At 39.6% G+C, this 15646-nt stretch overlaps 1 protein-coding gene across 1 annotated transcript; it reads left to right on the top strand.

Moving 5' to 3' along the window:
• The first annotated feature begins 566 nt into the window (after nt 1–566).
• Nucleotides 567–15471, top strand: dennd1a (DENN/MADD domain containing 1A). The gene is made up of 23 exons (XM_087791159.1): nt 567–711; nt 2324–2388; nt 3443–3486; nt 3676–3725; nt 3969–4088; nt 4462–4531; nt 5348–5428; nt 5550–5603; nt 5776–5886; nt 6002–6102; nt 6839–6884; nt 7739–7840; nt 7954–8079; nt 8146–8247; nt 8309–8396; nt 8467–8507; nt 10412–10483; nt 10547–10603; nt 10816–10962; nt 11035–11099; nt 12128–12265; nt 12464–12710; nt 13184–15471. The coding sequence occupies exons 1-23, from the start codon at nt 695–697 to the stop codon at nt 14216–14218; spliced, it is 2979 nt and encodes a 992-aa protein (XP_087647285.1). The 5' UTR covers nt 567–694; the 3' UTR covers nt 14219–15471.
• Nucleotides 15472–15646: the final 175 nt, after the last annotated feature.

Raw genomic sequence — 15646 nt, forward strand, 5'->3', positions numbered from 1 at the left:
ATGATATTGACAAGCACTGTGAGTGATAAACTTAAGAGGACATTATTAAGTTAAATAATAATAATAATAATAATAATAATAATAAAATATATGCAATACAATATTTTGGACCAAATAAAATTAACTTTTTTGACCAGATACGACCCCCTGACATCTGTGCCTAAGACTTTATTTATTCTCATTGTTTAAGTGTGTAGTAACAGCCATATATCTAGATTGTGATTTTAATAAATAAATATATGAATTCATAGGATTTTGTTTTTTTAATGAAATTTTAGTCTTGCACTTTCTCCAAATATTAAACATGCTTAAATTACTTTTTATTAAAAAAAAGGTCGATGATTAAATACTCGAACTAATGTAGCTGTTTCACTATTTAACAAGACTTTAAGTGAACGTTTGATTTGATTCATGATCTATTTTGAAGCAGCTGTAAACATCGACCCGGTCTGTTTTATCACGGGATCTTACTGCTCACTCGGTTATGTGGGAAATGTCGTTTTCTTATGCTTCAGTCCTCGGCTTCTGTTGTACTACCGCCTCAACAGACAAAACTTCACTTCCCATAGTGCCGCGCGGGCACGAACGTGATCTACGTAGGGAAACGGTCTGTGTGACAGGTTAGCATCAGAAAAACACCTCCGGACAGACGCGACTGGATTTCGTCTCCAGTGGAGCGGCCCGAGAAAGAAAGATGGGGTCCAGAATCAAGTGAGTATATTCATTTATATATTTACTCAAACATGTTAGCGCGGCGTCCTTGCTGTTAGCATGGGTTCTGGTGAGTCATTGGGCTGCTATGGTACCAGGCCCTGACTTGTTGCGACACAAACATGGTACAATCTGTTCCACACAAACAAAACCGTCTCTGGCTCTTGTTACACTGCTTTTACTTGGACAGGTTTGGAAGGATTATTGGAGAATGTAATGCCTTTTTTCGGCCACGTCTTTGTTGCCATTAGTCTAGGAGAGTCTGCTGAGGTCCCAGATGAAATGTTGTTGCTGGTCTCCTCCCAGCTGCTCCATCCTGTCCGTTACAAACACACAAGTACACATTTGTGCATGTACTACACACTATATTTAAAATACATGGGTTGTTTGCACATGTTCTAGTTCGCCCAGATAACAACAACAACAACCATAACTGAATTCATTTTTCCTTCATTCTTTTAAACATGCAAACAAAACATTGTTCATCGTATAAACTCATATATGAATGTATTGATTCTGGATTTTATTGCTTTCTTAATTTTATAAGCAGATCTTATTTGTTAAAGGCAATATAACAACAAACAGGCTCTCTGTTGTGGTCCTTATCTGCAGGCATCTTGGGACCTTCAGTGTAGATCACTTTGGAAATTCTCTTCCACAACTGGGCCAAACCATTGTGTTGAAACAATTATTATTATTCTATCCTTTTAACAATGGACCTCAACATCAGCTCTCAATGTCATGACATTGTCTTGGGCAAGAGAAACCATTCGTCTGGATTCTGAGTGTACATAAATAACGGATTTTCACAAATTTCCTCAACCAAATCCACAACTCTAGCACATTATGCCATTAAATATCTATCTATTTTGTTTGTTTACACCTAGTAGACAAGAGCCTGTCTTCTGACATGCAGGGGGTTTCTCACGCTCAACCCATGACAGTCATACCAATATTCTGTGTCGGACAGATTACACCTTGAGATTTGATTTAACCGATCAATATGTGGACGGTAATGTGATCTCCAGGACTTTAGTTAATGCCTTAACAAATCTAGGATGCTTAACTACATGAATAGATCAAGAAACTTCCACTGAAGGCTGCGGTTAAAAGCTTAATTCCGTCTGCTTTTAAGTCTTTTGATGTGTGTGAGAACACCTTATTTCCTGAAGTAGATCTCCAGAGGGATTAATAAAGTCTATCTAATCCAACAAAACTGCTGAGCTGGTAAAGAAAACAAGCCATCCGTTGTGTAAAAAGTGCTTAGTTTGCATCATTGCAAAAGTTGATTAAATGATTTAAATCGATATTATACATTTTTACTTTTAAATGAGCACTTTATTCACTGCCAACTAAATAAAATGTACAGAAGAATATCTCAGTTTCACAAACTTTTGATATTTGAAGTACTACCAGTTAATCTCTGTTTATGCTACTTTGTTACCGATGTTCCTGTTCTCACGGGAAAAAGATCTTGTGGATGTTGATCGGATCTTCACATGTTGCTCTGCCATGTTTGAACTCTTACTAACAGTAATTATATATACTTAATGACATACTATCATTTGTTTGATACAAAGATCTTCTCAATTAGACTTGTTCTTTCACTCAGGGAGAGCCCGGATTCCACTTTCGAGGTCTACATGGAGGTGGCAATTCCAGGCACACAAAGCTCTGGTGAGTAATTTGATATTAAAAACAACAATTTTCTGATTTATATAATTGTGAGCTTGACTAAAGATGGTTTTGGTTTTGCTCAAAGCCACATAATATTTATTTATTCACATTGCCTGTATTTTCCTCTAATCAGATAATCAGAGAAAAAATTGAAATAAAACAAATGTCCAGTATATGAGGGTTAGGCACGTAGAATTTAATCCATGGAAAAGTGAATTCAGAGTTGTTTCTTCTAACTGAAGTTTTTAAGTCTAAAGTGTCCAACTATTTAGTATACAGTTATATACTCGGCTTGCTGATGAAAAACAAGCTTTTTACTTCAGAGTTATAAACTGTAATTATTACTGTGAAATGTCCAGTATATTAACCATCGTCACTGAAGGAAAAAAAACCAATCGGACTGTGATGAAGGGTCACAAGTCAACTGCTGCAATGTCCACGTGTCTGGTCTTCTGGAGACACATTTTCTGTGTGAGCGAGTGTGACTCATTTCCTCTTTAGCGAAGAAAAGATGCTTGTTTCTGAGAATTTCTTCCCACTTGTGCCTGTTGTCATTTCCTGACAAGATTTTTTTTAACTTCTGCCAGTTTCACTTAATCTGCAGCTGTGACAATTAGTTTCCAGTTACCAACAAGACGAGGTAAACTGGTGGATTAACCTACTCTTGTGATTTTAATCTACAGAATAAAAGGAAACGGTAGATGTGGAATTGTATCAGGGGTGTCACAGAAGAAGCATCACCTTCTCTCTTATTTCGGGAACATAATAACTTTGAGTGGCATCAAATGTTGCAGGAACACAAAACCTGACCTACTTGCACCTCCCACCTGACGCTGCTGCTGCTGCTGATATGATGTCAAAAGACAAAAAAAGAGAAAAACGATAATCTTTTTTATAAAAACACAGAGGGCTTTAAACCAGGCTTTTGTCCAAGTAATTGATTTTGTTTGCAAAATGCTCCATGCATACGAAACAATAATTGTAATATTAAATTAAAATAATATTTTGTTTAGTTTAATGTCACATTAACTCATTTTTATCCCTTTGGTTCTAGGACCGGAGGTGCGAAGGCAGTACCCCGTAGATTACACTGACCAGGTTGGTAATATTCTCTCTCCATGTCTTTCTATTTAATATCTTTCTACAAGCGGCTCACATGCTAGCTCACGCCACATCTGCACTCAAGGATACAATTTTAACAAGAGTCCACTTCCCTTCATTGTGTTGCCATGTCGTGCTCGCCGTAACGTGATTATTCTCATCCGTTGCCCAAATTGAACTTTACAGGAAACACTTCAAACCGTGCCCAAGTTCTGCTTCCCCTTCTACATGGACAGGTAAAAAAACGCACAAAGAACATAACACACAGACTGGCAGAACAAAATATTAATGGATGAACAACTACTTTATTTCACAGGGCCACACATTTCCTCTTTAAAACATCACTTAGCCATAACCAACACTTTACAAACTTGTTCTTACGATGAACATGTTGATAAGATTATAAAGGATTTGGTTTGTTTAGTAGCATCTTCTCACGAGACTAAGATTTCTGCATCCTCTTCTTTTCTCCCTCTAAGCCTCACCGTCAACCAAGTTGGGCAAAACTTTACGTTTGTACTGACGGACATCGACAGCAAACACAGATTCGGCTTCTGTCGTCTTTCGTCTGGTGCGCACACCTGCTACTGCATCCTGAGGTGAGGCGACTGTTTTTGTTTTAAAAGTTTAAAAAAAAGAAAGAATACAAAGCCATTAAAACAGTTATTAACGTCTAATGTTATTATTATTAACTCATGGATTCAAGGGGCTACAGAAATGAAGTATGATAGAGATAAATATGATAGAAATAATGGTGATTTGAATTTGAAATTCAAGAGAAACTATACGTTATGAGAACAATTGATGTTGTGCTCTTAGCAGTCCACAACCCTCAGTGAATAATTCATCAGATAAGACAAAGGAAAGTGCTGATGCGTAGAAAATGTGCTGAATGTAAAGTCAAACACATGAAACATGTCCGGAGGCTGTTTATTAAAATACGTTATACTGTTTTTGTATTTCTTTTCTCAGCTACCTGCCCTGGTTTGAAGTCTTTTACAAGCTGCTGAATATTTTGGCAGATTATACCATTAAAGGCCAGGTAGGTCAAAGGTCATCCCATCATCAAACGTGCACATAAATGCTGTGCCATGGTTTGATCTTACTTGTAGACATTTATCCTCATACAGTGATTTAATTAGCAATATATCACCATTTTGATAACACATGTTGAGATTGGGTGTGTCTCTGTTTTGTTTTCAATTGTGTATTTGCCCTTGAGCATGAAACAATTGAAAGCACGAACACGAAATTTACATTTCTGAAGTGCTCATGTGTTGTGGACGCACATGATGTTATGTTTGAAACATTAACGAAGCACATCTAAACAAACATTGACTCAACATAAACATTTAAAATAGTTTTGGTTTTAGAGAGGGTGCACGTGATCCTATTGTTGATGTTTTTGTCATAGAAATAAAAAGGAACTGTTAAAGGCTCTAATCTTTTTTATTTCAGTTGGAAATTATTTTATTTCAGTTGAAATTTTTTTTATTACAGTTGAATTATTTATTTATTTCAGTTGAAAATGGTTTAATTACAGATGGATTTTTTTTTGTCAGTAAAAAATTGTAGGATTACAATTCGAAATTGATGGATTAGAGTTGGAAATTGTTGGATTACAGTAGAAAATTGTTGGAAATTGTTGTATTATAGTTGAAAATTGTTTGATTAAAATTGAAAGTAGTTTAAATACAGTTGAAAAGTCTATAATAGTATGTGTAAGATGTATACAAAACTGGGTAAAAAAATTGGGTACGATTGTTGTAAAAGAAATGTAAACATTTACTGAAACTGATGTAAATAACAAGTTGGGATTGAAAATAGTTTGGTCTCTGAACCTTCATGTTTCTTTCAGGAATGTCAATTTCAAGAACTCTTGGTGTCCCTTCATACACTGCCCATTCCTGACCCTGGAGTTCCTGTCCATCTTGGCGTGGTGAGTTTTTTTTTTAAACAACACAAACATTCTTTCATTGAATATAAAAAGAAATCAAGGAATAAAAATTCCTTCCAACTCAGTAATGTTCCATTTCCTCTCTGTTTTATGATGCTCCCAGCATTCTTTCTTCACTGTGCCTGAAACAAGTGAACTCCCCAGCATACCTGAAAATGTAAGTCTGCTGACCTTGGCATGTTCTGATGAAAATAAGTATTTTGTTGGTCAATCTTTATCTTTTGACTTCCGAGGAATTTACTGTGAATGTGTTCACAGCTATTTTATTTTCCCTAAACTTTTTTTCTATTCTGGTTCGACTAATATTTGTTTTGTTTTTTCATCGGCAGAGAAACCTAACCGAATACTTTGTAGCTGTGGACGTCAACAATATGCTTCATCTGTACGCCAGTATGCTTTATGAACGTCGTATCCTCATCTGCTGTAGCAAACTAAGCACTGTAAGTTTCAATTCTCCGTTTATCTCCACGTGCATGTGACGACTGACCACGGTGTTAACCCGCTCGCCATCAGTCAAACATTTATTGACCTGACACATCTGACTTCTGTCCACAGTTAACTGCGTGTGTCCATGGATCCGCAGCAATGTTGTATCCCATGCACTGGCAGCATGTTTACATTCCAGTCCTGCCTCAGCATCTATTAGACTACTGCTGGTGAGTCACTGGCCGACACTCAAACACGTGTTGAACAGACTCGAGTGAACTCGATCCAGACCAGGCGCACATGGAGAGCAGCAGATGCCAGTCTACATTTTTGTCTGATTACCCGAGTGTTGACAGTGATCGGTTCAGTTGAGTCATCAGCGGTGATCCTAACCTATAATAAACCCTCTGGTCAGAAGAAACGCCAAGAGAAGATTTAATTTCAATTTCACAAAACCATTTTTAGCTTGCCTTCAGTGATGGTGGTAAATATGCTGGATAACTTTACAGTTATAATTATAGTTTATAACCCATAAGTAATAGTTTTTTCAACAAACATTTAGCTTCCTGCAGACCACAAACACACGTTTAACGATATAAAATAAGCATAAAGTTACTATTTTCAATGTTAGCTACAGTTAAATCTGTGTCTTTATACACATGTCATTCCTACTTACACTTGAAAAACACGAACACTCTCATTTTATGTGCTATTCTCTTTGGGGTTTTCTGGTTTTGCATTCGCCTGCACAAGTGTTACCACATGAACAATTAAGTTCAACACTCATAGTTAAAGTCAAGAGAACATTTCTGAGGAGAATATGTTCAGTCGAGTCTCGTTGTCGATGCGTATGGATGTTCTTTCAAATAGAAGAAGAGCAGGAGTGCACTTTACCCCAGCTGTCCACATCATTAATGCATTAACTAGTGTTGAAACACAACATCACATGAGTGTTTTACTTTCCAGTGCTCCCATGCCATACCTCATCGGAGTACATTCCAGCCTGATGGAGGTGAGTGTGCTTCTGTCTCCGGCACTAAGGCTGTTTAATGTGTTGAGTCACCATGAATTCACCTGATCTATGACAAGAAATGTTAGATTATACTAACAATAGTTTTACATACTGTATGTTAGAGCAGTGCTGCTAACCTCAAGCCACATTGTATTCATCAATTTGTGAGAACTTGCAAAAGATGCATAGAAATATCCCAGACTGATGGTTGCTGATTACATCTTTATTTAAAATAACCCCTAAGTGAACTTTTCTCAGGAAATGGGACGACTCAATTATTTGTTTTTGAAAGGTGCGAATTTGTTTAAACATGCATTCATTTTACATCTACAATGAGTAGAAACCAAGACTGAGCGTGTGATACTTGTTATTCCAGGAGCTTAATGAGTTGATGGTAACTCATAATATTTTTGTTTTATTATATACAGTAGTAGGGGTGTTGAATGCAATCACACAAGGAGACAAAATCCTTTAACTGTCTAAATCTGGGCCGGACAAAATGTATATTTACATCTGTCCATAACAGTAAATAAAAGTCTGATTGTAAAGTTATTTTTTTTACTCTCGGAGGTTATATTTCTGTGTGTTTGTCCTCCTGAATCAAACATTCACAGAGGAAATTCCTTTACCATTATTTTTAATTTTATAAGAAGCCTCAGTATTATTCTTTACTTTGTTAAAGTATTTTCTTTAGCTTTTATAAAACATTGGTATGTGTTTTAGTCACCATATCAACATGAACATTAATCTAGTTTGATATGAGCCAACCATTTGGTAGACCACATAAAATAATATCCATGTATTGATTACTTGTGAACATGAATCTGTCCTGAAATGTTTAATTTGTCTTGCAGAAAGTTCGAGGGATGGCTCTGGACGATGTTGTAGTGTTAAACGTGGACACGAACACCCTTGAAACCCCCTACGAAGACCTACAAAGTCTTCCCAATGACGTGGTGAGGAGCAGGAACATGGATCCTCCATGTTTTTTACCTTCTTTTAAAGAACCATGTGACTAATCCAAGCCTCTTGCAACAAATGTGTGCGACCATGTTTGACTTCCTTTTAGGTTTCGTCTTTAAAAAGCCGCTTGAAGAAGGTTTCGACCACGACGGGAGATGGCGTGGCTCGAGCTTTTCTCAAGAGCCAGGCGGCGCTGTTCGGAAGCTACAGGAACGCCCTTCAGATTGAGCCTGTCAGGACTATTCTACATTTATATTAAACGTTTCTGTTGAATGTTCAATAACCATATTGTATTCAGGGGGAGCCCATTACCTTCAATGAGGAGACCTTTATCAACCATCGCTCCAGTGCCATGAAACAGTTTCTCTTAAACGCCATCCAGCTGCAGCTGTTTAAACAAGTAGGACCGTTTTTGACTTTTTTGTTAGGAATTTCTATGAACTTGAGAATTTTCCCTGTAGTTCATCGATGGGCGACTGGACCTGCTGAACGCAGGAGAAGGTTTCAGTGACGTCTTCGAGGAAGAGATGAACATTGGGGAATATGCTGGTGAGCAGAAGAGTGTCATGGTTACCTTGAGCGTTAATGATGATAACTGGTAGTTTCTCTCTTTTTTTAGGCAGCGACAAGAATTATCATCAGTGGCTTTTCACAGTGAAGGTAAGTGAATAAGTTAACTCAGAACTTGCAATTGTGATTTTACTGCTGTTGTGCTACTATTTTGTCGTTTTATTCAAAAATATAATCTTAAGGAAAAGCAACAGCTACACTTTTTGAAAGCATATGCTAAAATGGCTTGTCTTTTTTTTCTTTGTTCCTGTTATCATACTTAAAAATCTTTTTCTAAATTGAATTGTTTATTTCATCCTTTAAGTGTTGCACCATTAATTTTACATTTTAATTCATTAAGAGTGTAAACATTTTTAGCTTTTTTGTTTTACCTGCATCTTTGTTTTTAGAGGTAGAACCTCAGTACAGTTGCTTCTGAGCATCATCTTAATTGTAATCAAAACTTTTTAGAACATTATAATAACTCAAACTTTGTTGATTATTTTTCCCTCTGATCATTTTTTTCTTTTTATTATGGGGTTTTCCCTCTTTTGATGAGTGCCTGGTATTTATAGCTAGTGTGGTATAACTGAGCGAAGTTTTTCAATCAAAATTATACCCAAGTCTTTTCCATGAATATCATGTTTTGAAGCTGATAAAGTGTACAAATTGCTTGAAATGCATGTGCTAAACTCATGGCATGAGGGCCAAATCCAGGCCACCAAGTCATTTTAGGTGGCCAGCCAGATGGTTGGCTCAAAATCAAAGTCGAATGTTCTTGATGATATGGTGACTTGAAAAGATGAGATGAGATAAGGAACAGAGCTTATGAATGTCGACAAATAACGATAAAAGTGATGTTGAAGACAAGATTCAAAACATAGAAATCTAAATCGAACTCCTACATGGAATAACGTAAATATACATTTACCTAATTACACTGGTAAAGTATTTGGCTCCCCTTGTGATTGACTTTGAGAACATCAACCTTCTTTATCATGAGTTCTTATATTGCTTTTCCAAATCATAACGCTACTGCGAAGTCTCAGGTCACTACTTGGAGTTTAAGGGATAATTATTATTCCACATATTTGTGTCCAAAGTCTGTTATTCTCTCTATGAAGTGTGACTGTTGAGTAGCAGGAGAGTTTAAAGCAGTTGAGATCAAAGCACAGTCTTCTGTGGAGCGAATGAACAACTAAGCTGCCAGAAAACATCAAATAAAGTCTCCGTGAGACTTTGAAGAACAAGGAAGACTATTTAAGCAGAAGGTCAGTTGTGGCGCGGTGTGGTAGGATCACCGGAGGAAGCTGCTCAGCTTTGTTTTAAGGTAGTTGTCCACAATGTTCATTTAAAATTCTCCTAAAAGTAGAATATAACCAGTCTCACGCATCAACAACAGGTCACATTCACCTACTCTTAACATGAGGGGGTCTAGATATTGTTGCTAAATAATGTTTTTGGTAACTAAATGTTTCCAAATGCAGTGATGACAACAGACCGTGTTAAACTGTTTAAGACCGCAACTTATATATGCAGTTCCAAAACATCTAAATGAGCTATCATTTTCTATTATTTAAGTCATTTAGCTCCATGCCACTAAAAGGTCCATAATGCTTTGTGGCTTAGACACGGTGGGCTTTTTAACCACAGTAAACCCAAACTCAGGTGTTGCCAAGTTGGGAAGAAAATGGCTTTTTGACTGTGTCTTTGTGTTTTTAATGTGGTGTCTGATTCAGTTGGTTGCATTTCCTGCGGACTGCCGTGTGGTGACTGGAATCTTATTTTCCAAATGGATTTTCCCGTGGGATCAATAACGTTCTATCATTTATAATGAGTTATAGTTATTCCAGCAGTAATAATTTATGAGGGAAAATATCCCTGCAAGATTATTCTAACTTTACTGAACACTTGTTTGCTATGTTAGTGTCTGTATTAACAACCAGAACTAGACTTCTTTTAGTACTTAGTCAGTACGACATCTGTCCTGATCTAACATCGGGGTCTCCTGACAGAAAGGGGGCGGGGCCATCTTCAACACCGTGAAGACGAAAGCAAACCCAGCCATGAAGAACGCCTACAAGTTTGTAAGTTTTGTTTTTGTGCGAGTTTTAAAGTCGTGAAAAGTCTCATTTTATTTCTTCTGTTAGGCCAAGGACCACGCAAAGATGGGTATCAAGGAAGTCAAGAGTCGCTTAAAACAAAAGGTATTTTCTAATGTTGGGGTGAAAAGTCTTTGTCTATGATTAATGTTATTGAGGAATATTTTCTATTTAAATATGGAACATTAAGACTTCATTGTTAGTTTCTCGACGCTCCTGAATATTCCTGAATCTTGCCTCAGCCACAACGTACCGCCTCCCTCCCTCTCCCCTTACCTCACCCTCACCCCTCTCACCCCTTCACCCCTCGTCTGCAGGAGCATGCAGAGAACGGCTTCTCAAGCGGGTCCACAGTCATCGACGACGACGACCCGGCGTGTTTCAACTCCACCACCACAGTTGGCAGAGAGGAGCCACTGCCGACCTGGGACGACAACAGACCAATCACGATGCACTTTGGTCAGGTGAGCCCAGCGTCACAGCAGGTCCAGAACATGTGTTTGCAGACTTGCTGAAGTTTTCTTTCCCTCCCACAGGCTCGGCAAACCATGTTGTTGAAGAGGCCGAGCAGCAACGTGACTCTGGAGACCAGCGTTGAGAAGTGAGCTCAGGTCTATTTCGATGATCTGGATTACGTCAATTGGTCTTATTTTAGATCCTCTTTTTTTATTTAATGGAAAATCAAATTGACGACTTAACTTTTTAAAATTGCATTTTATGTCTTTGCACAATGATCTAGCTGCTACATAAATGCAAAACATGTTTATTATTTAATATATTAGGAATTCTTGATATGTACATTTATGTGATGCACCTTCATAAGTAAGTAAGTAATTTTTATTTGTATAGCGCTTTTCCAGACCAGGGTCACAAAGCGCTTAAACAATCAAAACAATATTCAATAAAATATATACTTTAAAGATCAAGATAAAAATGATAACACAACAGGAGTTCCAGAAAATCAAGGAAAAGCCTGAACAAATAAAAACGTCTTAAGATGTTTCTTAAAAGAGTCAGTAGATCATCAAACACAAAGAGAGAGGAAGATCTTTCCAAAGCTTAGGAGCAACAGCCTAATCACATTAGCCAATATTTTATAAACAACTACCTATGTATGTTTTTGCATGACCCGACTCTGATGGCTTGGACTGAATTCATAATTTTACTCATTTAAGTTGATGAATCACAACATTTTATGAGATTATTCCAGCCATTTTTTCAAACAAATCAGCCGTTTCTATCGACATTGATTTATGAAAAATAAAATATTTCTCTGACTCAATGGGCGAGGTTAATGACAAATGGGCTTATTGGTTTATTTACCTATACAAACTTGTTTATTTTTCAAGTTTGCACTTGCATTAACATACTAATATTCAAAAGTTTTAACAACCAAAATGTTATATTTGACAAGAATAGTGTTTTATGTTCATGGTTGAATCTTTTATTAGATTTTAGAAGTGCTTCATAATCTTCACTCACGTACATGAAGTCAAACAGCAGGAAGTACTTTCAGCAGCTAAAAAAGACACATTCTAAGAACATATTCACTAACCTTAAACTATCTTCTTTCTTTTCTGTCACTTCACTGTCCTTTCCTCCTCCTCCTCCTCCTTCTTCTCTTCAAAGTCCTATGCGTCCTACCCGCCATTACACAGTTTTTCTGTCCGAAGATTCGTCCGGGGACGAGATACAGAACGACGACGACTCCGTCGCTGCACTTCCCGACAGCTTTCTCTTCTCCGTCCCTTTCGAGTGGTCTCCTCTGTATGCACCGTTTTCTCAAATCAATCATTTTTTACTAAACATGAAATATCATCACGGTACACACCCCCTCAAATATTTAAATCTTCCCTTGAAAGATGAAAAAACAAAGTCTTGAGTTTTTAGCTTAATATTGATTTTGTTATTCCAAAGCCACAAACGCCCCCTGGTGGTCAGTTAATGTTTCCTCTGTCCCAACAGGCCACAACCGTATCGCTCCCTGAAGGAGTCCGAGCAGGCTGAAGGAGATCATGATCTCGGGGGCGCCGAGAGTCAGACGGCGCCCCCCAGCCCTCTGATGGAGAAGTTCTCCAACATCAACCTGCTCACCGACATCTTCGGCTGCCAGGACGAGCCCGAGACTCAGCCCATCACTCTGGCCAAAAGTCTGGAGGATCTGAGGACGCCCAAAGATTTTGACGAGCTGAAAACCAAATTCACGTACCAGGTGAGTCCAAGGACAAGTCCACTTGTCCACAAACATGGCCATTTATTTTTTTCATGATCCACATGAATGTTTCGATATTTAGTTATTTATTTAATTTTTTTGGGGTTTGAAATTTAATCATAGTCGTTTTTGGTTAAAATTTCTATCAAGTTTGTATAAAACAAAATAACTTGTATTTATAATTAACATGCAAATATTCACAGTGTTTGTTTTAATTAAACTTGGCCTCTAGGTGGCAGCAGTCATTAATGCAGCTTAAGGAACAAAGAAATAGTACGAGATCCCAACCATGACTTTGTACAAGAGGATACAGTCGACTGTAGCATCTTTTAAAGCTAATGTTGGGACATATCTTAGTTTCAGAACAAATGAAAGCAGTCACAAGTATCTTAACTCTAGATTCCTGTCGATGCACATCTCTAGCCAACACTGAACCAAGTTGTTTGTAAAACTTCTCTTCTGTGTTCCGGCAGAGGATGGACCTGAGCGAACACTCTCGGACGCTGCCTGGATTGAAGCTCTCCAACCCGTATAACAAGCTGGTCAGTATGAGGAGGGAGGAGCCTCCTGTGGCTCCGCCCCCCCGCCCCCCTTCCGTACAGCTGCCGGTCCAGACGGAAGCTTTTCCGCCCGGCAGCGAATTCTTCAGCCAAATCTCCGAGCCGCTGGACTCGTCCGCCTCAGGCAACATCACCATCCCGCGTCCTCACGGCAGGAAGACGCCCGAGCTGGGCTCGGTCCTCGCGCCCCCTCTGATCCCGCCTCCCTGCAAACCCACAGGGCTCTGCGAGGGCCGGACTACACCGGGGGGGCAGGAGTTTCGGCAGGCCCTCATCATGAGTTCGGAGGGAGACATGCTGAAGCCTCACAAGGTCGGCGAGGACAGTCTGGACCTGCTGAGTCTCCTGGACCCCCTCAACACTTCGTCTCAGTCCACCAGCATCTCGGCGGGCTACGGGGGAGACGGTCGGTCCACGCAACCCACGCTTCCGCTCAGGTCTCACCCTCAGGGCTTGCCTTCCTTCCCCGCTCACCCCCAGACGTCGCTCAACCCCTTCACCCAGCCGCTCCCTCACACCTCCCCCCAGATGCACTTTCCTCCCACCATAGGCGGGAACCCCTTCAGTGCAGCCTTCATCTCCCACACCGGGTCATACTTGCACACGAACCCACAACCCCAGGCGTACTCGGCGCACGCCGCCCTCCACCGGCAACATTCGCCGGTGAGCTCCACCCTGCCGCCGAACTACGGGGCACTCAAGTCCATCTTCCCGTCCTCGCCGAACCCCTTCCCTCACGCCTCCGCCAGCAACCACGCCCTGTCCAGTCTGGCTACTAACTCCAAACCTCTCCCCGCCACCGTCCAGAACATTGACAAGCCGCCTCAGGCAGAGGGACGCAACCTGACTCATGACCCTTTCAGCGACCTCTTCATCATGTCCAAGCCCGCCACCCCCCCCAAAAAGAAAGTAGACGATCTCCGGCGGAGGTGGGAGACGTTTGACTGAGACCCGTGAATATGCACTAGTAGGTTCTCTGTCCGCCGCAGTGAGAGGCTTACCCTCCGACCCGCATCAGGACCTTTTGTGAAGCCCACACCCGCTCTTCTCGGCGTAGTTGTCCCTCGCAGACGTAGAAGAATCATGACTTTATCAACTTAAAAATGGATTGAAAGTTTTCTTCCATAACTGACACGCGTGTCAAAAGATGATTCCAAATGTCAGATTATAGCATTTATTTTCGTTTAAACCTCGACATATCAGCTGTTTTACCTTATGAGAAAATGTAGTCCTTCCACTGAGAACGTGTCGCGAGAGAGCGCCGTTCGTTTTAGAAAAAACCAAAACAATCACCGAATGTCACTGTTTGCGTAATATTAAATATCAACTCTCTACAGTCGCATTAGAGGAAGCATCAGCTTTTGAATGTACCCGCGTTAGTAAAGCCTCCACAGATGACAATCTCATACCGTTTTTATCTTCAACTCATGACGTCGATTTGTTCAAGAATACGAGACGACGACCCGGTCAAGCAATGTTCGCCTTTCATGTTTAATTATGTCATTTCTATTCCTTCTTGTTGTGTTTGCTGCCCCCGGTGGCCAACGCGTGTAAAGTCCTACATGTGAGAGGAGCCACCTTGACTGAAATATGAACTTTTTTTTAATGCACTGTAAGTAATATATTTCAATCTGTTTAATGCAGTTTTTAACTTGTGATACAACTTTTGTTCTTTAATATTTGCTGCTCATCAACGTTAGCATTAGAAAAACACACACGACGCGCTTCCGTTACACATGTTTCGTCTTTCCATGCCATCACACTCAAGGCCTTCGCTACGTGTTCGATGCCAATTTTAAATATTCTCGCCACTGAACTGCAACTTGTTTTCCATGCACTGCCACCGTCTGTGTCACCTGCCTTATCGAAGGACAAATTAACTTAGCACTCAGTCGTAGATCAATAGATATTTAAAATAAAAAAACTGCAGTTATTCTTAAAAAAAACAACGTTGTGCTGCCGTAGAATCCATTAGGCTGCTTTTAGTGGCGCCGCACTGATCCTGTCGCTTGAACAAAGTGACGCCATCGATGCAGTTCTTTCACCTGCGGGTTCTGTTGGTGGCTTCAAATATGTCTCGGTTGCTAAGGCCTTTAATATTTTGGGTTATTTATGAAAAGAAAAAAAAAGCCTACCATCGCCTGTATTGTCCCTCATGTGGTTTTAAACATTTGTCGATAATTAAATATGGAAACTATTGACATTGTTTTATTGAGTCTTTTTTTTTTTTTGTCTGAACAAACTGACGTACCTTTGACCCCTGGACGCTCACATCCATTACATATGTCATCCTACTGCTGGCACCACTTGAAGCACAGAAAACCTGACCCAAAGTGGACTCGCATCCCGGAATTTTATGACAAGTTTTTGCACTTT

The sequence above is a fragment of the Callionymus lyra genome, chromosome 5 (assembly GCF_982586985.1).
Source record: "Callionymus lyra chromosome 5, fCalLyr1.hap1.1, whole genome shotgun sequence".
Taxonomy (NCBI): domain Eukaryota; kingdom Metazoa; phylum Chordata; class Actinopteri; order Syngnathiformes; family Callionymidae; genus Callionymus; species Callionymus lyra.